The 21,830-nt window shown below is 39.6% G+C and overlaps 2 protein-coding genes across 6 annotated transcripts in view; both read left to right on the forward strand.

The window, feature by feature from the left end:
• Positions 1-4,568: 4,568 nt before the first annotated feature.
• On the forward strand, positions 4,569-8,747 carry LOC135262013 (sperm-associated microtubule inner protein 4). Of its 2 annotated transcripts, none has more exons than XM_064348780.1 (9): positions 4,569-4,770; positions 5,212-5,341; positions 5,604-5,675; positions 6,012-6,041; positions 6,319-6,455; positions 6,729-6,805; positions 6,942-7,116; positions 7,712-7,788; positions 8,440-8,747. In XM_064348780.1, exons 2-9 carry the CDS (start codon positions 5,262-5,264, stop codon positions 8,668-8,670), a joined length of 879 nt encoding a protein of 292 aa, XP_064204850.1. In that variant the 5' UTR covers positions 4,569-4,770; positions 5,212-5,261; the 3' UTR covers positions 8,671-8,747. The 2 variants fall into 2 exon arrangements, with proteins under 2 accessions (XP_064204850.1, XP_064204841.1); XM_064348771.1 differs by having other exon boundaries at positions 4,571-4,770; positions 5,209-5,341.
• A 7,279-nt stretch (positions 8,748-16,026) lies between these two features.
• Positions 16,027-21,830, forward strand: part of osbpl3b (oxysterol binding protein-like 3b) — a 54,401-nt gene continuing 48,597 nt past the window's right edge. For all 4 annotated transcript variants that reach the window (XM_064348789.1, XM_064348796.1, XM_064348804.1 and 1 more), the window contains exon 1: positions 16,027-16,387. The gene's annotated coding sequence lies outside the window, so the exon portion shown is untranslated. The remainder of the gene's footprint in view (positions 16,388-21,830) is intronic.

Consider the following 21,830-nt stretch of genomic DNA (forward strand, 5'->3'; position numbering starts at 1 on the left):
ACAGTAGTAGCAGTAAAAGTCATTTAAGAATTAGTGCAATGGTAAGGTAACATAGGTAAGATTGGGACACCAGGAGTGATTGGTGTGCTGAATAAAATATAGGATGGATTGTTGAGCAGTGGTGAATATGTATATGCATGCTTTAGATGTATGTGCTGCAAACCAGGTTCATACATCTGAGCCCAAGACATTTCATTATTAATTCTGATTATTATTCATTTCTTCAATGGTAAATGGAGCTTAAAATCAAACAAAAAAAAATTCCAATGGTTGGTATCAGTGGTTATTTATCCGTGTAGTACCTAATTACCCAAGTCTTGTTTGTACAGGGGACATACAGTTATAGTGGAAATTTTACAAAATTCTTTTGTAATCTTGATAATCTTTTATACCAGGATACAAAGACTACACTCCAAAAGCAAGTTAACTAGTCTGAATGCTGAATTTGAGCACAGCACAAATCAAAAGATTCTAGCTAAAACCATTGCACTGCTGTAAAGATGGCATATTTTATAATCTTTCTTTTTCTCCAACGCACAGGGTTGTGTCTTGTGAGCCCAGTCATTCAACAAATTCTGTAAAGATGGCTTTGCTAACTGTCTATTCCCCTTGACATATTAATATGGTTATCAGTCCCTATATGCCGTTGTTTGTGCCTTTGTTTTCATTGGATTATGAAACTGTTAAAATAAAATTAGTCAATAGGATGAAGTAGAATATGAATAACATTTAAAACTAATTTGTGAAAAATGTCAGTTTTCTTGAAATTATTATTCAGGACCACAGACAGTATGTGGGCAATTGTGGTTAGTTAGGGACAGGGTTATGAGTGACAAATGGTGACAAAACTATCCATGTAAAAATAAACAAGTCATCTTGCCAAGTACTGATGACAGATAAATACTTTTTGTTTGGTACCAAAATATTCTACAACATTTCTTATTCTTTTAAGAACCCTGATTTGAAATTAAACATAAAAAAATGTCTGTTGGGCACAGTATTGAGACTGGAACAAGAGCCATCTATAAATAATATTGATCACATTTGTATAGTAGATCTGTTCTTGCCATGGAAAAAAACCCATACAAAATGGCAGTATTAGGTTAATGCATCATGATACAGCAACTGGTAGTAGCTTAGCGCACTGGTGTAGACGTCGGTGGGCCAAGGTGGGTATCCTGGCCCACCCATTTTTCTTCACTCAACCACCACACCCAAATGTGAATGCCCAGCGATGTAGTTCTGGCCAACCTAGTCAGAGGTGTTACTAGGATGTCATCTTTGGGTGGGCAACAACAAAAAAGTTGCTTTTCCTATAGGGTATGCAAACAAGGGCGTAGTTTAATTTTGAGGAAGGGGGGGAGACAAAAGGATTACATTTACCGTATCCACTTTTTGTATGGGGGTCCAGGGCCATTACCCCGTGAAAAGAAAAAAAAAGCTTAAACTCTGTAACACTAAACGAAACACATTAAGCGGAGGTCCGGGGGTCGTCCCCCAGGAAATTTTGAGTGTTAAACACTTAATTTCCTGCATTCTGGTGAATTTTAATGCACCAATTTGTGCCTTTTCTGCATCAATTTATGGTGGAAATGTAAAGGAAAACACAAAATTCAGGGGGACAAATGCACATTTTCTAAATATTGAGGGGAGCTAACGTTAAAAAGAGATATCGATAGCTAAAGCAAACTTGTAATTTTACAAGACGTGTCCATAACGTTACACAAAACATTGCCTAAATAGGCTACCAATACTGCAACATGGAGAGTCACGTTAATTCCCTGCTTAGCAACCGAGTGCAGCTATCGCCAGGTAGTTTTCTAAGTTAAGTGAACATCACATTCAGACAGTATACCGACAGCTATTAACTAGCTGGGTACTTATCATACTATCAGATATCATAGTTCATTCATTGACAACTTGATAGCTAACATTGGTGTTAGCTGGCATATTGATAGGTAACGTTACAAATATAAGATTACCGTTACCGTTCTTTTCAACCGCTGTGAGTCACTGACTTTAACTGATGTTGTCATAAAAGTTTTCCCGACCGTGAAAACTGCTGGCTTGTTTACATTTTGGACAGATGCTAGTTGGTAAACCTATCGCTGTTTCCGTCGCAGAACTTTCGACACAAACAAAATCGGAAGCGCTATTCTAAAATTTCTTCCTACCATTTTTATTTCTATAAGGGTTATGGGAAGTGAAGTCCATAGTATGATCTGCTTGAGCAACCATCTCTAATTGTTGACTACGTATCCCATTAGTGCTTTTGTAAACTCAAACTTTTCGTGGCCATGGGGGTAAACCATTGCTACTGTGTGAAGAGGGGAGTCAATAATTCGTGTTATGTTTACAGGCGTTACAGACCTTTCCGCATAATTTTGAAGTCATCTTTTATTACTGTTGCAGCCTTTACTGTATGAAAGCTTCACATGAGAGAGGGATCAGTTGTGGCTGGGGGGATAATTCGATTCTTTACAAACATTGAGGGGGACACGTCTCACCCGGTTCCTACGCCAATTCAAATGTCTCATTTGGTATTGTCACGCCGATATTGATCCGGGCTGCAAAAACGATGCAATGACATTCTAAAACTGCTCTTGTACCCGTTTGAAGTTTCGTTGCGGCCTCCGTTCCTATGCGGACGCTCACAGCCCTGCTGCATTCTGCTGCGATAAAGACAACTCGGCAATTTCTCTGGTTTAACGGGTTATTTTCCAGCCTGAAATGGTGCTATGGTATTAGTAAACGGCTACACGTGTCATCTAACTTGCCAGTAGTTGGCTATCTCCCTGAATATGAATTACATGTTTTTTGTAAACAGAAAATAACAATTATAAATGCGATTTTATCCACGGAAACGGCTATACAAAAATGCTGGCTAGCTACCTGGCAATCACTAAACCAGCCACCAAGTGAGCTGGTAACTTAAAAGAAACACACAGCTTGCAAAACGTGCAAACTCAACTGTGAAACAATACAAGACTACTTTAACTTAGAAGAATCAGAGAGAGAGAGAATAAACAAGAAATAAAAAAGGTATTAACAGTTTTAATTGGATTGCTGATAGCAGCTAGCTACAAACAGGTTTTGCAGTTCACTTAACCATGTCTGTACCGCATGTGCGAAGAAGTGGCGTGGTTTGGCGGTAATGTAAAGGAGCAGCACTGACTAATCGTGCATTCCGACGGTCCTCGTCATCTCGTAAAGTCGGAAATTTATCACAATTTATATGATTTCTGGCTACGCTGCTGGCCTAGCATTTTAATTCTTCTGATAATGGGAAGCTAACCATACTGTAGAGCCAGTAATTCTGAGGGGCTCATGTTCAAAATAATAATGATTGAAATCGTTTCAACCAGTTCTTTTCTCTTTATTATTATTATTATTATTATTATTATTATTATAAACAGCCTAAATATATATGCTTATAAATTAACGAATTCATATAAAACTATATCGCTCTCCATTGTTCAAAGATAATCGCACCGTTGTGACGTCATAGCACTTGTAATATCAAAGATGTTCTGAAGCTGATACATATTTAAAGCAGTTCGCTGCGGTGTGACTGAGCATTATTCAGCGATCAAGATTGCACTTCGACAGTTCATCGAAAATCATTTTTTGAGGATTAAAACGTACGTATACATCCAAGACGTTGTGATGTGAATAAGCCCTGAAACGTCGAAGAAGTAAATATATAATTTAACCTATTATCGGTAATTGATTATCTGCTCTTTAAAGCCTGTGAATTTTATATACTGTCTTCAACAACACCAGAAGACAGGATGTTGAAGACGTGCTGTACGGGGCTCAGTCCAGACAGGCAGGAACATTTTTTATTATTTTAATTCTCTTTTTTCAATGTATAATTACTTGTTGTTTAAATGAATCTCTCTCTCTCTCTCTCTCTCTCTCTCTCTCTCTCTCTCTCTCTCTCCCTCTCTCTCTCTCTCTCTCTCTCTCTCTCTCTCTCCCCCTGTGTGTGGGTGGGTGTGTGTGTGTGTGACAGCACTGGTAACTGTATGCCGTTCATTTTCAAGAGGGCATTGCCTTCTTTGAACTCAAGGCCAGCAGCTGTAATAGGAACTGTGCTTCCAGAGCTTTTATCCACAATGTGACCATTCAATGCTTTCTAAAGCCCTGCTAAAGTTTCAGCATTTGCTATGCCTCGGCAGCCTTCTTTGTGTTCATCCACTGAGCTGTGACCTTGCAATACACTTGCATACAAAAACTGAATGACGGCGACAATGTGTTCATAGCTGAGATTTGCTTTGTGGAGGTTATTGATTTAGTGTTCGGCTTCTGCTGAAATGTTTTTGCAAAGATGAAGAACAGCAGTTCATGAAGAATGATAATATGTTTTGGGGTCATTTACATCACAAGTCTTGGGGGGGCGGTGCAGATTACTCTGGATTATCTAAATCATTTATTTATTTGCTGCAATGGCAGATACAGTATAAGTTGTCAACAGGTGACGGTTATTTCCTCAAAGATAACTTCCCTGTTGTGAAGGCCCTGGTCATGACAGAGAGGCGGTTGTGTTTGTATGGTTGAGATGGGCTAATGTGGATAGAGTGTCTTGCGATGAGAAATGTGATCCTCACCACAGAGATCGATAACTAGGTTGTGACACAACTGTTCTTGTGGCTCACCGCAGGGTTCCGTCACCATAGACATCAGAGAGACTGTTCTTGACTTTCCTGTTTTGCACAATTATATCAAACCAGGCAAGATAACCACCTTCACTCTTATTTATCTGTCAAGGTAAGCCTCCTGCAACTCCTCCACAACGCAGCATTGTCTATTTAACATTTTGTATTATATTTATTCCAGATATGTGTATTTGGAAGTCTTTACAACCTGTTTTAGAGTGTGCTGATACAGTAAGTTTAAAAAGTGTCTGAAGTGCCTGCGTGTCTTGATGCAAAGAAATGCATGTGCATGATTGCAGTGCTGGTGCTTGTTGCCCAGTAGGAAGTAGAATTAAAAACTGATATATTTCTGTAGCTGTCCCTGTGGAATTATGACACATAAAAAATCCATGACCAATATATTTATCTTTGTTTACTTACATAATAGTTTTCGCTTAGCTGTGTGTACTGTGCTATTATCAATGGAGGGCATCACCAAATGGTATCAAAACACAAATAGCATATTCTGAAACTTATGCTACTTCACCCATTGATTTTGAACTTTTTCTAGCAGGCACAGCAGATTCACCCGGCAAAACAGACCGATCTCACCAACTGCACGCCATGGCATCCCGGTCACAGTACATCCCAGCAAACGTCAAGGGCCATCGGCACTTCAGCTATGGAGGAGATATCATTCCTGAGTACGTATTCAATATGAACTACAAAACTTTATGAGCAACATTGAGGATTCTGTCCAAAATGCAAGTTTTTCACACAAAAATGTGATATTAATATTAACCTCTCTTATTAACGTTGTGTATTCACTTAAAAGGCGTCAGCTGTCTGTACAAAACAATGTGCGCCTGTATGATTCAGTCAATGTTAAATAGCAAACTGCAAAGCCTTTACAATGCATCATTTAAGCCTTCTTCCAGTGTAAAAATATTGCATTTGTGTTCTCAGGAATGTTTCTATAACAGAGTATTATGATCTGACTTCTCTCAAGAAGAGCAAGCTTCGGCGTAATGATGAGCTGTAAGTTGTGTTTGATTTTATAGTTATAGTTTTTTTTAGTAAAGTTTACAGCAAATATCCTGAAAATGACTGGTGCCCAACTGTGTGCTCCAACTGTAATATGGTCGCTCACTAGATGGAAGCTTGTAATTCTAGTTAATGCCACCAGATAGTGCTGTACATCCTTTTCGTATTTCTTGTCTTATTCATTACAGGACACCCGAGTGTGTTGCAAGCATGTTTGTTTAAATATTTTTTAATTGCTAAATTAAAAATTTAATTCTAATAAATAGGAATTTATCTTTGTAGTGGAATTGTGTTATATTACTCTTTTCTATTGACTTCTTTCTATTTTAGTGTTCCCAAACCTCCGGAAATTGATGTCACGTAAGTGGAATATATTGTCTCATTCTTAATTGTCTCAGTGCATGTGAATGGGTCATGGCTTCATGGTTATAGTGATGGCGAACATTCTTCAGAATCATTTTTTATGATTCTGGTGTGTGGTCCAGCTATCTATCTGTCTGTTTGTCTGTTTATCGAAATAAATGACGATCTGTGTTTGTTCATGTGTGTCTGTTGTATTTTTCACTTTCACATGCTATCTATCCCAGCTTTTCACTGCCCATTCCTTCACAGTGCCACTTCCTTTTGTCCTTCACAGTGAGAAGGTGATAAGGGTTCCTGTTCCGAGGGAACATCCGTACGCTTCCCACATCCCTCGCTGTGCCGTGTTCCCTTACTCCCGCTCCTCTGACAACGCCAGTCACAATGCAGTCACGCTGCGCAATAAGACGATTGGTAAGACAGTGAGAACAGTGAGAGTGTGTGAGAGAAGGATCAAAAGAGAAAGAGAGAGAGGAGTATGAAATGTGAGAGGACACGAGAGTGTGAGTGAGTGAGAGGGAGTGGTAGGAACTGTTGCAGATGTGAGCTTCAGCCATTATAGTAAATTCTCAGCTATTTAAGTGGGTAGCAGAATGTTCAGTAAGCTGAATGATGGATGTGTGGCTGGTCCTGTTCTCTTTTCTGCCCTCTTGTGGCTCTTGTTGGAAAGTTTTATCTTAATTGCAGGTACTTCTTGCCGCCAAGAGGTACTGATGAAACACACAGAGCCTATGGTCTGGCCAGGACAGCAGGGTTTCTATGATGTGAGCAGACTTTTTTTTAGCAACTATTTCACTAAAGCCTTCACCTTAAGAAGACATCCACCAATATTTAATGTCTGGATTATAAAGAAATACATGTATAATTATCATCCCTTCCGTGTTCTCATTTGTTTCCCAGTATCCAAAGCAGATGACAGGTGCAAGGCAGGTATTCTATCCTGCTCCCCCAAAGATAATGTGCCCTAACCCTTCTCTGAGTGCCAGAGAGACTGCACTGTCTGCACAGAACTTTCACATGTTCCAAAACTGGGAGAAGAGCGTATATCATACCACCTACCAGAGGGGATACCCAGGTACACAGTACTGCACCAGTTAATTGACACCTGCACCAGATCCTTTCACCAACTGAAACTGGAACATACACCACCGTAGATAACACATCTATATCACATTGCAACTTGTTTCTGTACTCTTTTATATATTTCTGAATTATTTTGTAATTTGTTTTGCTCTTTCAAGCTGAATATAATTGGACGTTAACTATGATAATTGCTTTATGTTTGTATATGTGATAGGATATACAGCAAAAATGAGGACCCAGCTATAAAAAATTTTATACTAGGAACTATAAAATAGGATTTCTCTCATTACCTTTTGTACTCAATGATGAAGCTAATTTAGAACTCAGGGAGACCTTAGGTGTTTAACAGATTTTATTTAACCAATTTTCATAACTCCAACTGTCAAACTGTGTGCATGTGTTTAAAGAATTAGCACCAAAGTGTAGTTTTACATGTGTGCTTTCACAAGTTCATAGTTTCATGTCTTTACATGCACTTGAGTTGTGCTTGTTGAGTGATAACATATAAAAGGCTTTTCACAAGGTCTGAACACAGGTCAGGCCCTAGTGATTATGAGGCTGAAATATCACAGTACATGTATTTTCAGGAATTGAACCCTTGCCCTTTGATGAAAAGACCACAGACATTATCACGAAGGATGGAACTCCCAGAACAGAGAAGCAGGTATTGCTAAACAGCACTAAACATCTTGTCTTATTTACTCATTCATAGTATAGTCTACATACTTCCCTGTTTGATATTTTTTCATCCTTTTTGGCTTGTATTTCACTTGTCACTATAGCAAATTGGCTAGTGCTATTTTCAGGTTTGCACATTGTATATTTGGAAGTGTATACCAACTATATATTTAAACTAAATTATTCTCTAAATTGTTCTCTAAATTGTACACTAAGTGGACTGTCTGTGAGTTTAGGCTATGTGAACAAAGTGCAAGTGCTTTAAGTGTAGGCATACAACAATACAACATTAAAATTCTAATTGCTGCTTTGTAGTTGTTCTCAGTCTGTTTTCTTGTGGTATACCACAAACCCTACATAAAAACTGCCTGGGGCACTCAAAATCATAAACTATAATGTATAACATTAGAAACTTTCAAACTTCCAAAAGTGGACTAGTCCTTCATTTACTTTTAAAAATTCATTACTTAAAAAATGTATAACTTACTCCTTTATTCTGGTGCTTATTTACTGTGGAAAACTAGGTCATGTATCTTGTGCAAGGTCACAATAATCATTCCTTATTCAAGCATGCATTCATACAGTTGCTTAACCCCTCAGCAACACTGCAAACAGCTTCTGGGCTTTTCACTTGCAGCTCCCCCACGTAGCCTCAGGGCGTGTCACAGAGATGGGACCTGGCCTGAGCTTGAGTGAGCTGCAGAGCTCCTACAGTAAGAGTGACGCCCTCCGTGACTTCCACAAGTCCACTAATGAAGCCATGGTGGACCTGCGGGACCACATGCGCACGGGGAAACGATTCCACTTCCAAGGAATGTGCTCCCACTATTTCCGTAATACCACTGCTGTACCGTTGCCTGTTGCCTGAGCATATATTACCAGAAGCCTCCTTCAGCCCCTCCACATCAAATAAGAGCAAATAAAAATAAAATGTGTTTGAAAGTTTATGAATTTTTTTAACTAATATTTTTTGGATTTCATATTTCACTATGGGACTGTATAATCTTTTTAGGAAAAGGTAGAATGGTATTCGAAATGCATCTGCATTTTTCAATGTATGATACATCATACATGATTGATGGTGTCTTGCCACCTTTTTCCAAAAACATTACAGTAACATTCTTGTTGCACTGGTGCAATTAACGAAAGTGAGGAAATAAATAAATGTAGGACTGCTTGTTTACTTTTAACTGACATCTGATTATGAAACTATTGCGTTTGGTGGAATTTTGAGAATTTCAAACTGTTTTGGACACGCAGCTGAAATGCTACACTACTAAAAATGAAAGATACCAAAAATCACCAAGGATGGGCACTGCTAGATGACCACTTAGTCTCTATAGTTTTTTTTTTCAACATAAAGATGTTAAAATATGTACAGTATATACATCTTCATAAATATATTTAATTCGTTTTTTTTAAAATATAGGTCTTCAAACCTCCACAGAGCTTTTGTGAAATGTTCAGACATTATACTGTATTAATTGGAAATTATATTGCATTTGTCCAGACTGAGAAGGAGCTATTCAGCCATTCAGTAGCATATGTAGTCACCCATGACTATTTTCTCTCTCTCTCTCTCTCTCTCTCTCTCTCTCTCTCTCTCTGTGTGTGTACGTGTGTACGTTTTTGCCTGTGTCTGCGTGTCTGTTTGTGTGCGGGTATGTTCAGAACTCTTCCTCAGTCCATCTTCAGTACACTTCACAAGTGGCAGGTCTTGACAGGCACAGTATGTGGAATTTTCCTGACAACACATTTCATGATTTCATAGGGAAAGTAAAGACACTGTGCTTTGAGGGGAAGGGGGGCACATCAACCTACAGCCTGAGTGGATGCATTCACATTTTGTTCCTGTATGTATTCATGCTTAAATAATGAAACATACTTTTCATCTAGTAAATTCTGAATGTAAGTCAAGCTGTCCATTCAGTTATTCAGTTTTGAGATGGAGACTATTGAAACACAGAATAGTTGCACACACTTTGTTACATTATATTACGTTACAGGAATTTAGCAGACGCTCTTATCCAGGGCAACGTACACAACTTTTTACATAGCATTTACATTGCATCCATTTGTACAGCTGGATATACACTGAAGCAATGCAGGTCAAGTACCTTGCTCAAGGGCACGAATGCTGTGCCCTAGTGGGGATTTGAACCTTTAGGTTAAAAGACCAACTCCTATTACCCATTATACTACACTGCCGGAATTTCTCAACAGAACTCTATCTCACCTGCTTGTATGTCACCTACTCATTATACAGCTGCACCTTTACCAGGTTGAATAAAGATCATTTCTAGAGGGTCATCAGTGCTGGGCCTGCTGAAGGAGTCTGGACACAATCCCAAAATGTACCTTCTGGCACAATTGCAGTTTCATTGAGAACAGAGAATGAGGACACTTTTTCACTCATGAATTAGATTTTCCTTCACAATTTTTCCTGCCTTATTTATTGGCAGTTTTGAAAAACATATTTGCATGTGTGAGATAGCAGGGATAGACAAAAACCTTTTTCCAGTTTTTTTCTGCTGTCCAGGACTTTACTGTATTTATTGTTATTCTGTTTGACATTCAGAACTTTAGCTCTGACCCTCAGAGAAAAATTTAATCCACAGAAGAAATGTAAATTACGTATTGAATACTACAGAATAGAACATGTTTTAATGAAATTCTTCATTCTGTGTTTTATGTATTTCTAACATAACAGTTGTATATATTCTGCATCTTCTTATGCAGTTATATATGTGTTTCTATATCTACACTCTACACAGCCTCTTTATAATGTGCACTTGATCATTAACACAAACGGCCTGCTCCTCCAAACAGTGAATCACGAGACTGCAAGTCAATATACCATAACATTGTGAAGCAGACCAAACATTGGAATGATCTAAATGACTTTGGTGGTATGATTGTTCATGACAGATGTGATGGTTCCAGCATCTCAGAAACAGCTTCCCTCCTGGGATTTTCAGATGTTACAGTCTCTAGAGCTTGCAGAGAATCACCCTGTATAAAAATACCTTTTAATAAAAGCTGAGAATCTGCTCTTAACCCATTGTTTTGTTACAAATCAAAAATTGTGGAGTACAGAGATAAATCGATAAAAAAATATATGTCTTGGTCCCAAACATTTTGGAGGGTACTGTTCAACCTGAAAAGCAAGGGCTCTACTTTACACCCGGTGCAAAGCGGCGCCAAGCGCAAGGCAAGTGTCTTTGCTAGTTTCAGACAGACGCAGTTGTCATTTTCCCGTCCAGCGCCCACGTTGTTTAAATAGCAAATATACTCGCGCCCATCTGAGCGCCCATGGGCGTGTTGGTCTTAAAAAGAAGTGTGGTCTGGCGCATTGTTGGAACATTGTTATCTTGAGGCAGCGGAAAGTGATTGCGCGACTGACCAACAAAAACCTGGTCTTAAGTCAATGGAGTATTTTACTGTTATTTTAAGGGCGCATTATAAGATAGTAATAGCGCCTACATAGGAGGGTCCACAACGCGCGATATTTTAAAAAGATACATGTCATAATGTCCGTTTCCTCTGCAGAGAAACGTTCTTTCCTACTACTCGGCAAATCCACCATTATAATAGCAAGCCGCCAAGGTGCAAGCGCACCTGGCATTTAAAGGGAATGGGTGATGACACTCATGTCATATTTCATGTTACGCCCAAAACACAAAGTGGATTTGGACACGCCCTAAATGCACTTGCGCAGTGCGCTTAGATCGTTAAAAAATAGCCCCAAGTGTTTGTCAATGCAGTTATAGATATTGTCCAGTAGGTGTCAGGATTACTCTAAATTAAGCCAAAAGATCAAAAGGTGCATAGCAAGCCTGGATAGCAATACATTTTGATGACGCTGATAGTAGAAAATGGCAAAACCTGAATCCTTTTTTTTATTGAATGACATGCAGTTGTCATTTTATACAAATAAAAGATTTATTACCATGTATTTTGGGAAATTTACTAATCAGAAAAGCTGAAGATAAACACACAATACACCAATTAAACTCAGTATGAACAATATGTTTATGTTTCATGGTTTATACAAGAATATATTATACTTTATATTCAAATATATATATATATATATATCAGTGATTACATGTACTGTATATTAATGATTATACAGCAGCGTCTTGAAAATAACAGCCATTCCTGGAATTTTGTTGGAAATCCTACCGACAGGTGAGTGTATCCCCACTGCACAAACAAGGTCAAAATGAACAGGATAATTGTCCAATTCACTGTTTTGAAATATCTCAGATTCCACATATGTGCTTGTTCATTAATTTACCCACTCACACCCTCCCATCAGTGCATTGGGTCTCCTGGTTCAGAAATTCTCTCAGAGGAGAGTGAGTGAGTAATGTTGCTGGAATGTGATGACAGAAGAGCTCAGTACAGATTCCAACATGCAGAGGAGGTGAGGGTCAATACAGACATGCCTGGGTAAAACCAAAACCCCACCACATAGCCATGGAGACAGCCATTACAAAGCAGCTACATTAAGTCAGCCTGTCTACCAGAGGCTGGTTTATGGTGGGCAGGGCATTATATCCAGGGATATCAAAGCATTTTTTCAGTGAGAGAGAAACTAACTTCATACCCCTGCAAAATATAACATTGACTTGTGTAGGAAGAGGTAACACGAGTAGCTTTGAATAGGAAAGGGATTACATAGCTAGTCAAATGGTAGATGGCTTGCTTAGATTACCAGGCTGAGCATGGCAGATTGAGAGAACTTCTGATATCATGTCCAGAGTATTTTAGTTTCACAGTGTATCCTGAACGCTTGTCCAAATGATGTAATCTCCTGCAGTACAGTTCACCCATCGTTGTGAGACAGTGATGTTTCACAAGCTCTACAGAGAAGAGCTCTTATCTCGGTCCAAAATAGTACCTCAAGTACTAACCAAGCCACTTCCTGGTTGGATTCAGCAAAAAAATAAATAAATAAATAAAAAAAAGCCTACTGCTGCTGGCTTACATCACACTATTTTTTCAAACTATTTGTATGGATGTTATTTGCATAATCTGCCTCAAGGAGGGGATCTGGTTTACCAGTATGCATGTTTCTTTTTTCTGTTGTCATGGTGACAGCAGGAAAATACCTGCATTTTGACACTTAGTTCCTGGAAATTACGTGGTAATCTTGAAGCTTGACAGCAGCAAGTGTGCGCAGATTTCACCCACTAATGCTCTGACACAGAGGTTCCAGCCAGAATTTCCACATAACTTGAAATCCTCAGCACTGAAAGGGCTGGGCATAAATGCAAAAGGCTAGTCTCGCCCTTGTGTTGAGACAAAGCAATTATACAAACAATGTTAACCAGCCAGTCTGTCTGTCAGCCATCAGTTCTGTCTGCATGTCAATTAGTTTTCATTGAAAGAATTTCTCCCTGTTATAACACCATGTCTGAGCTCACAGACACACAAGTGAAAACTTTCCAGTTTCTCAATTTTAAGGAGTAGGCAGACATTTTATCTAGTGCATCCATTCTTCACATACAATCTATTTATACACATCTGTCAAAACAATTTAAGTTGAGTACCTTGCTGTCTCCCACCTGGAAATCAAACCTACAACCTTGGCCTAGTTCCCTAACCAACATGCTGCCTCCCTTGAAATAACGGAATTTCTTTCAATTAATTTCACTTTAACTTGCGCTGAATTTAAACTGAGATATTTATCCCTCAGGGGGGTGATACTGAGAGTGTTTCTTAACAGAATGTCCTGAAAAAGGGTTGGGAGACCGAGACCAAGCGCAACCGAACAGGGATCTTAATAGAGTCTCACTATAAAAACTGAGCATGCCACAAAATCTCTTCAGAGATCGAGGAAGGGTAAAGATAAACTAACAGAAACGACTACTACTCCACGGGAATATCCCAACTAAATAAGGGAACCTCAAAGGGGGGGGGGGGGGGGGGGGGGGGGGGGGAGTAGATAGGTTCTCCAAAACTCAAAACTAAAATAAAATAAACAATAGCCCAACGGAGCGAGGTGATAGACCCAACCTCTGGGCACTACACTCAAAAACCTCTGTAACGCAGAGAGAGAGAGAGGACTAACTGCACAACTCGCAGAACTGATCTCCTCCTAACTCTCTACCCTGTGACAATCCTGACTAAAGGAGTCACGGACATGCTAAACCAGATACCTCGCATATATAATTTTCACGCAAGAGATTATTAACGCCTATGGGCATAATTCTTAGACATGAACTTTATATAAGGTAGAAAGCGCTGAAAAGCACTGTTGGGTTACCAGTACCGGCTCTTGTGTGTAGATGACACTAAAGCGCTGTCTTTCTGTGAACCCACACCTTAAGTAACTTTAGACAGGTGCCGCAGCTAACGCAATCAACACGCCTGCTAAGCTCTGAACCAATCAGCGCAGAAGGGGTCTGTAGGCACACTGAATTCTGCATGCCTACAATTAACCCAAACGAGGTGACAAACTCTAATTAGAGAAGCAGGAGTGGAAAGGAATGGAGCAGAATGCTCAAGCCACCCAAAACCATGACAATAACACCACTATTTGTATTGCGACAACTAATAATGACCTTTTTCCTCAAGCTGCCTCATTGACTCTCAGTCATAAATACTCATTGTAGTTCAACATTGCAGTTCTCTTACGAAACCAGCACAGTGTTCAGGCTTCCACCAGCCTTAGAGACACAGAACCCAAGAGAAGGCCTCACTCTGCCTGTACAGTATGTCCATTTGTTTGTCAGTGACAAAGGAAAAATGCTCTTTCTCACATACACATCAACCTTCAGCCCACTCACACTCAGTAATGTGCAGACACAAGGCCTGTCAATATTGCACCAAGTCCTCACCTAGAATGGTTTCTCTCAGACTCTTTGAAGTAGATGTGCAGACATCAGAGCTTCACAGTAGTCTGTGCATTTATTTAATTGCAGAATTTAAGGTAATGCACCTGTACCATTCTCTCATGCATGAGCATGTTTTGTAGATCACCTATGTGACTTGAGGATAGCATTTATTTATGTTTTAATACCATGTGTGTTTATCCAGAGTGTTAGTTCAATTATCTATCTTGTGTCTTGACACAAGAAGCCGTACGTTTTTGCCATGATTTGCTCAGTAAGGCTATTTTTGCCAGTTCCTTCAGCAGTGCCACTATACAGTACCATCGCTGGCATTTCTCTTTCATTCGTTCTTTGCCAAGTGATTAATAGGACCTCCTGGTTTCCTCAAGTCCATGCATGCAAGCTTTCTGTAAATGAGGATTTCTTTGCATTTGTTAAATAGAAGGTGTGACTCTCATGCACAATCCACAATGCATGTTCGATCACAGTTTTGAAGAGAAAGTTTAATAAAAACCAAATAACTGTTGCACAACTGTTAGTAACACAAAGTAGCTGTTTCCACTGGAGTTACTGTAGTCAACTCTTCAAGTTAGTGTGGAACAACATTATGGCAGGTTCAACAGAAACAGGTCCAGTCTGTATTTAACTGACAACTGATTTACTAAATTCTACTCAATCTGGTCTCCCTAGATTAAAATATTTCCTAAGACAATAAACAAATGCATTCTACAGTATTGTTTCTTTGACGATGATATAGCTGACAAGTAGGAATGTTACCTGCCCTACGATGTTAGGGTTACAATAAGTCAAAATGTCTCCCTCTCATGGTATTTGATAATATCGTGAAAATGCGCCCCATTTGCTTATTGTTCACCAAAATGTCCCACCTACGACCCCTCTGATATATAGGTATAGTTTACCTATACTGTATAATCACAGAGCAACTAATTATATAGCTTGTAGTATTCGGTTTTTATTTCCTATATGAATAGGGCTTATTTGGCAACCAAAAAATTATTGTCAAAACCGAACATAAACAAAATTATCTCAAAAATCAGATCAAACAGTCGGGAAAATCCATCAGACATTCTTCAGAACAAAAAAACAAAAATATAATTACATTGGAAGTCGAAGACTTTAAAAGTAGATCAAAGTTACTTGCTCACCTCTTCCTTGTGTTGTACCTGTACAAACTTTGGTTGCTCACTTTAGAATTACAGCCACGTCACGGAAAAGATACAGAGTAGGCTACTGTATCCACTCCCGCCGCAGAAACTGTGACGCCTTCAGGTGGTATTCCACATTTATTGGAGGTGGGGGATTTCACTCAGATTTCTCCCCGCCCCCTTTCTGAGGCTCTTGTCCACTCCGCTGTGCTTCTGCTGATCGTTCTCATATCTGCACGAACAGGGTAACTGAGTAACACCAATTTGGGAGAAAAGTTTCAGATCATGTTTAAAGTTAAGTGATTTAGTTACCCCTTACCATTGGCCGATAAATACATCATATCGGAATTTGCAAATATTTTAAAATATTTTATTCTTGCAACTGGGCGTATGATGCTTGTGTCTTCCTCATTATATTTCAGGGTGAAATATATTCTCCGTAGCTAGTAGGGAAGCCAAAGCTGCTTCAACGTGATGCCGTGTAATTAGATAACGATTTTAGACAATATCTTAACTGGACAGTTTCGAGAGGAGACAGGGGGAACTCACCGCTGTTCACAACTAAACTTCTGTGAAGGTAGGCAGTGGAATATTTCACTTTTGTCATTCACATTTGAAAAAGGTTAATGAGCTACTCAGGTTAACTTAGTTTTTAAAATAGTACATTCGTTTTCCTGTGCTAGCTTCCTTGTGTTTAAAAAAAAAAAAGTATTTACTAACGCCTTACTCCCAATAAATTATAATAGCTTTTACGGAATTGATCAGCTGGCAATCTACAATTTTTCATATTGAAAATTAGCTAGCGAGCCATAGGTGTTCACAAATAGATAGCTAGCTGTTAAAATGTTACACTGTGGCTGGAGCAGCGCGTTATCAGTGAAGTAGAAGCTGCTAGCGTTCGATTATAGCTCTGTCACTGTAACAAATTTACTGTAGTTTACAGTAGGCTATGTGTTAAAGTAGTTAGCCACTGTAGCAGCTCTGGTAGAGAGATACTTAGTGGAAACCATTATCCGACTATCTGCTTAACGCTGTCAAGGAGCGAAGTACACAATGCTACCGTCACTTTTTAGCTAGTTATAGGCTAGCACTTCAGATCCGCTGAAGGGTTGCTTGTTCTCAGTTACTCTTACCCATTGCTAGTGGGTTACCGCTTTTCCTCAATCATAGTCGCCGTAGGCTATTCCAAATACCGGTGAACAGACTTCATTGTCAGAAATGTAGCCTGCGAACTCTGTCGCCATGACCAATGCATGGCGACAGATCAAACACCGAATGTATGCGAGAAACCTCGCTTTACACAGTATTCGAACCAAGATATAATTTTACTAGTATAAAGCATGGTCCTACAATCTGTGGCCACGTGACTGTAGCGATGTGAAATCGGTGCGTTGTGTGAATTTGTCATGCAGTTTACTCCACATTTCACTTTCCGCTATACAGCCATACATGAAGTGATTTGTGCCTTCAGTGTTAGTGAGCCTGTTGACATCCTCAGTCACCTGGCTTTCTATGTTTGCTAATGATAGGTCTGTCACCTGCAGCGGACGGTGAAATAAGACTTGACCGCCGCACAGACACATTTAAGCAATTGAAGCATTGAAGCAATGTTTCCCTTTACAACTCGTGGCATTAATAGTAGCCTAATTTGGTACAAGTTAATCATTATCACAAACTGGGTTATACTAAAGAGAACAATGCATTAATTTACATCCATTTACTTGAGATAGCCTACTAATACAAGTACTAGGAGTGATAGCCTAATACTATTGATACGGATGGTTTATATAATAAACATTACGTCACATTTTTTCGCGTGATGCCAAACAGTGATTGATGTAAGAAAATGGGTTGCGTCGTACTACCGTAGGCTTCTCATTTTATCAATGATAAAGGTTTATTCAACTGTTCAACTCAACAGATTTACTTGGGGGTAGAAAAAATCATATGTATTTTTTACACGATGTGAAGGCTAAAGTTCGCATCCCCAAAGTTTAGCTGTGTTTTTGTTGGAATTATTAGGCCTATTATTATTATTATTATCATTATTATTATTATTATTATTTATAGGTTAGTATCTCAGGCTTGCCTTCATTAATGTTTTTTCCTTCACTTCTCTTGAAGTCCGAACGCATATGATTCAGGAGCTATTTCCACTTACATCCTTACTGTCTCCATGGCAACTGATTAGGAATGGGGGTTTAGCCCTTGCTGTGGGCCGTTTGATTTTTATCAAAAAGAAAAGCAGATAAAACTTATAGACTTGCTTATCATGTTTACATAATTTTAATATTGTATACTCTGTACTGAACAAAGGGACAGCATATCAGTCTCAGAAAAGTCAGACAGTGTACATTTCTTGAAAGTGCTCATGATAGTGGTGCCATGGCCCGGCTGTTGTCTGCTTTCACACTTATTTAGTGTAGGTGTGTGTTTCTGTATGAAGTCATTGCGAGGTTGTTCCATTTTCAGAGCAATCTGGGTGTGCGCCCAGCCCACTAGTGCAGACACCAAAACCAGGCTGTTTAATTTTGTATTACAATGGGAGGTGTGTCCTGTGCTGCTTATGGACGTTTCTCAGATGTGCATGTGAAAACGAGAGACCACACATCCTTTCATCACTCTCATATTACATATGATGCACTCAGGATGGGTTTAAAGATTTCTTAGAACACTGAAGATGTTTATCTGATGCTCAGACGCTGTCATTTGCCATACAGAAGCACTGAAGGGGAGAGATGGCTGAGATGAGAGGAGAGGGAGGAGTGCATAAGTTTGCCACCTTGAGCAGTTGAGCTGTGTCAGCCCTGAAATCAAACAGTTTCTATCATGTTCTGCTGGCAGTGGTGGCATATGTATTAATAGCACCATTTGGTACAGCGAGTACATCTCGTCATTCCCTTTAGAGTTTCGAAGGAGGTTTTGGGATGGGGCTATTTCTGTTAAGAACTAACATTGGTTACTTGCATACAGATATCTGAAGCTGTCAACTGTGCATGAATGTCTAATGGATTCATACAGTATTCTAATAATTCACCCTTTGCTGTTGACCCCCAATGTGTATTTCTTCCTCACCACTGAGTCCTTCCATAATGGGCTACCAATCACATCACTTCTGCCTCTGTGACCCCTGACCTATGACTCCTGTCCCTGCCACTGTGTCTGTGTTATATGGCGGTTAAGATGTCTTTGGTGGCAGAAAATGGGACGATGGATAATCAAATAAATTTAAAATGGGAAGCTAATGATCAAGCTTATCTGATGATTGGTATATGCTGTTTGTCTGCAGGACTGTTGGACCAGCAGTTATGTGGATATGCCATTAAGATGAGCATTATGGGAAATTAAAAAACTTTCACAATTTCATTCATCATCTGAGCTTCAGTGCTGAATATTAGTCATTGTTTCTCCTTTATGCCAGCCAGTTACGGGCTACATTTTCATCAAACCTAGCTATAAAGAAGACATTCTCTCATTATGCCTACTACTTCGTGCTCCTGACTCATGTCTGGCCAGCTATACATGAGGACTATTGAGTATAAAGCTGCCATTATAAGGAACTGTTCGGCATTTTTTTTTATTTCACTGGTCATACATTAGTCAGTGTGTTCTTGGATTACTCATAAAAGGTTTGCAGATTTACATTCTCTGTTGATGTTGCTGTAATATGTTATTGTTGCCAATAGTTCTGTCTTCTTCTCAACAGAAGTTTGCACTGTGTGTCTATACAGCTATCAGTGTTATCTGTTCCAGAAGCATTGATCTCAGTGGGAAATATTCCATTCAATATACATATTAGCAGCAAGGACACAGAAAGACCAGGCATCAACTGCAACTCTGCCACCACTGTTGCCATGGACACAGACTGAAAGAGTAGAACTCAAGTTAGGTAAACGGCCTTGCGATGGTGTAATGGCTTTTGCTTATTAAGTGTTCAGTCACTTTGTTCCCCGTAACTGTGCAGGTCTTTGTGGGCTTTGACTTTCTCTGCTTGCTCTGGCTTTGTTCATCTCTTCTAATGATATGAAAGAAAGAGATGTTGGGGAACTCTGGCTGGAATGTTTGAGATAATGGCAGATCTAGGACTGGTAGAACAGCTGCTCAGACTGTATCCTCCAAGGCAGGTGTTGTTCTCTCCCGTGACGCACAAACAAGAATGGCTGCGTAGGTGTATGGGCGGGGCAAGCAGATTCTAATATAGGCGCCACAGAGAACTCGTGGTATCTTATATACAGGTTCTATTCCCTTTCAGGGATTCACTGCAGCGATGGCATTTTGAATATTCATGAAAGGCCATCGTGAAAGACATCATTTCCATATTTAGCACGGGAGCACACAGACAACACCAGAATGTGTTTTTACCAACCTCATGTACACTGAAATCGCGGAGCTGAATATCTGTTCAGTTCGTTGAATACTTTTGTCATTCTTTTTGCTGTGCATAACCACAGAGTGCTCTTGGACTTTTGTGCATTCTACATATTTTATGAATGGACCACAACCTTGATGAGTCTAATGGCAGCATTTTGGGCACAAGTTCCTGAGCAGTGATGACTAAAACGGTCACGTGTGTGAAAAGGGAAGTGAAAGTACTGGGAGGAACATCAGTCTCGTGTACTGCACTGGTGCATACCAGTGGCTGTTGCGATGTTGTCAGAAAACTTTTTTGCATTGCTTTCTTAAAAACTTTTAAAACCTTTTTGCATTCCTAATGGTGGTGTTATCAGCCAGCCAGACTCCTGAGTGAATCCTGTTTGTTGGCAGCGCGAAGAAAGAGCTGTTAAACCTTTCTGGTGTCTTTAGGCTGCCAAGTTCCCTCATGTCGTTAAAAAGTTGGCTGATATAACTTGCCTCTCTTGGTTTGCTACTTTTTAGATTTTGAGATTAAAGCCTCGCTTTTGCCCTTGTGCTCTGAGATAGGGCTCCTCATCCAGATATTAGTGTTATTTTACAGGATGAATGCTTACCCTTTTGTTTTCAGCTGTCACTTTTATTTGCAATTGTTGCATCACATTATTGACATTTAGCAGACACTCCTATCCAAAGCAGCTTGCAAAATTTTATATTTTATGTAGTGTTCGTTTGTACTGCTAGATAAATGCTGTACATTGCTCAAGGGTAGAATGGCAGTGTCCTATCTGGGAATCAAACCTGCAACCTTTGGGTTCCAAGGTTCCCAGTTCCCTAAACATTATACTGCTCTGTTGCCCCATATCACTTTGTATCACCACAGTAGTCCATCATTAGCATTACATAAGTTATGTGTGAGTACATTTCATATTAATGAAACATTACCATTTCATAACAGTTTGTGTACACTTCCATCTTTTTCTATTTCAGTGCAAAACAGGGGGTCTATTTTTCTCAGCTGGATGAAAGTATAGAAAGGGCTCTTATAATCACGTTAATAAGGCTGTTATGTTGGCACATTCCCTACACATACCACAGAGATTCCACCCAGAGCCTGCAGAGATCGGAATGTGCCATAGAGAAAGCTCAGCACCCAGCACTCAACACTCAGTAAAACAGGCCTCTCAGCTTGTGTAGGCCCTGTACCTCAGACCTGTCTCTCAGACCTGTCCCTCTGTGGATGGTTATGAGAGACTTGCACATTGCGAAGACACAGGGTGACATTTCAAGAATGAGGCCAAAGTTGCAAAAAAGTTGTAAGAAAATGTAATAAATTGCAGAAAAGTGCACCTACAGTAGCACCTTGTATTCTGCTCGCTGAGGGAGTCATCACCAGACCCATAAGCAGGTGGAGGACAGTCCTACTCCTACATTCTGGGGCAGTGCTTCATCCAGTTTTTGTGTACGAAAAACTGAACTGGATGCTGGGAGACTTTATTCTATTATACCTGGCAACAGGAGATTTGTTCCATTAGGCTTTCCTAATGTGAAACACTTTTCTTTTGTCCTCGTGCATAATGAAAGTGTGAAAGTGTCTGAACGACCACTTTCAAACAAATGCCTGCTCTTGCAGCTAAATAACATGTAAGCAACACAAGACTTAAGCATCA

This window comes from Anguilla rostrata, chromosome 1 (assembly GCF_018555375.3).
Source record: "Anguilla rostrata isolate EN2019 chromosome 1, ASM1855537v3, whole genome shotgun sequence".
NCBI lineage: Eukaryota > Metazoa > Chordata > Actinopteri > Anguilliformes > Anguillidae > Anguilla > Anguilla rostrata.

What these genes read in the sequence shown, in the direction of transcription:
- LOC135262013 (XM_064348780.1), top strand. Translation starts at nt 5,262, where the DNA reads ATGGCATCCCGGTCACAGTACATCCCAGCAAACGTCAAGGGCCATCGG. An exon ending in GGAGGAGATATCATTCCTGA is followed by an intron (nt 5,342 to 5,603) that starts GTACGTATTCAA and finishes TTGTGTTCTCAG; the next exon opens with GAATGTTTCTATAACAGAGT. An exon ending in CTTCGGCGTAATGATGAGCT is followed by an intron (nt 5,676 to 6,011) that starts GTAAGTTGTGTT and finishes TTTCTATTTTAG; the next exon opens with TGTTCCCAAACCTCCGGAAA.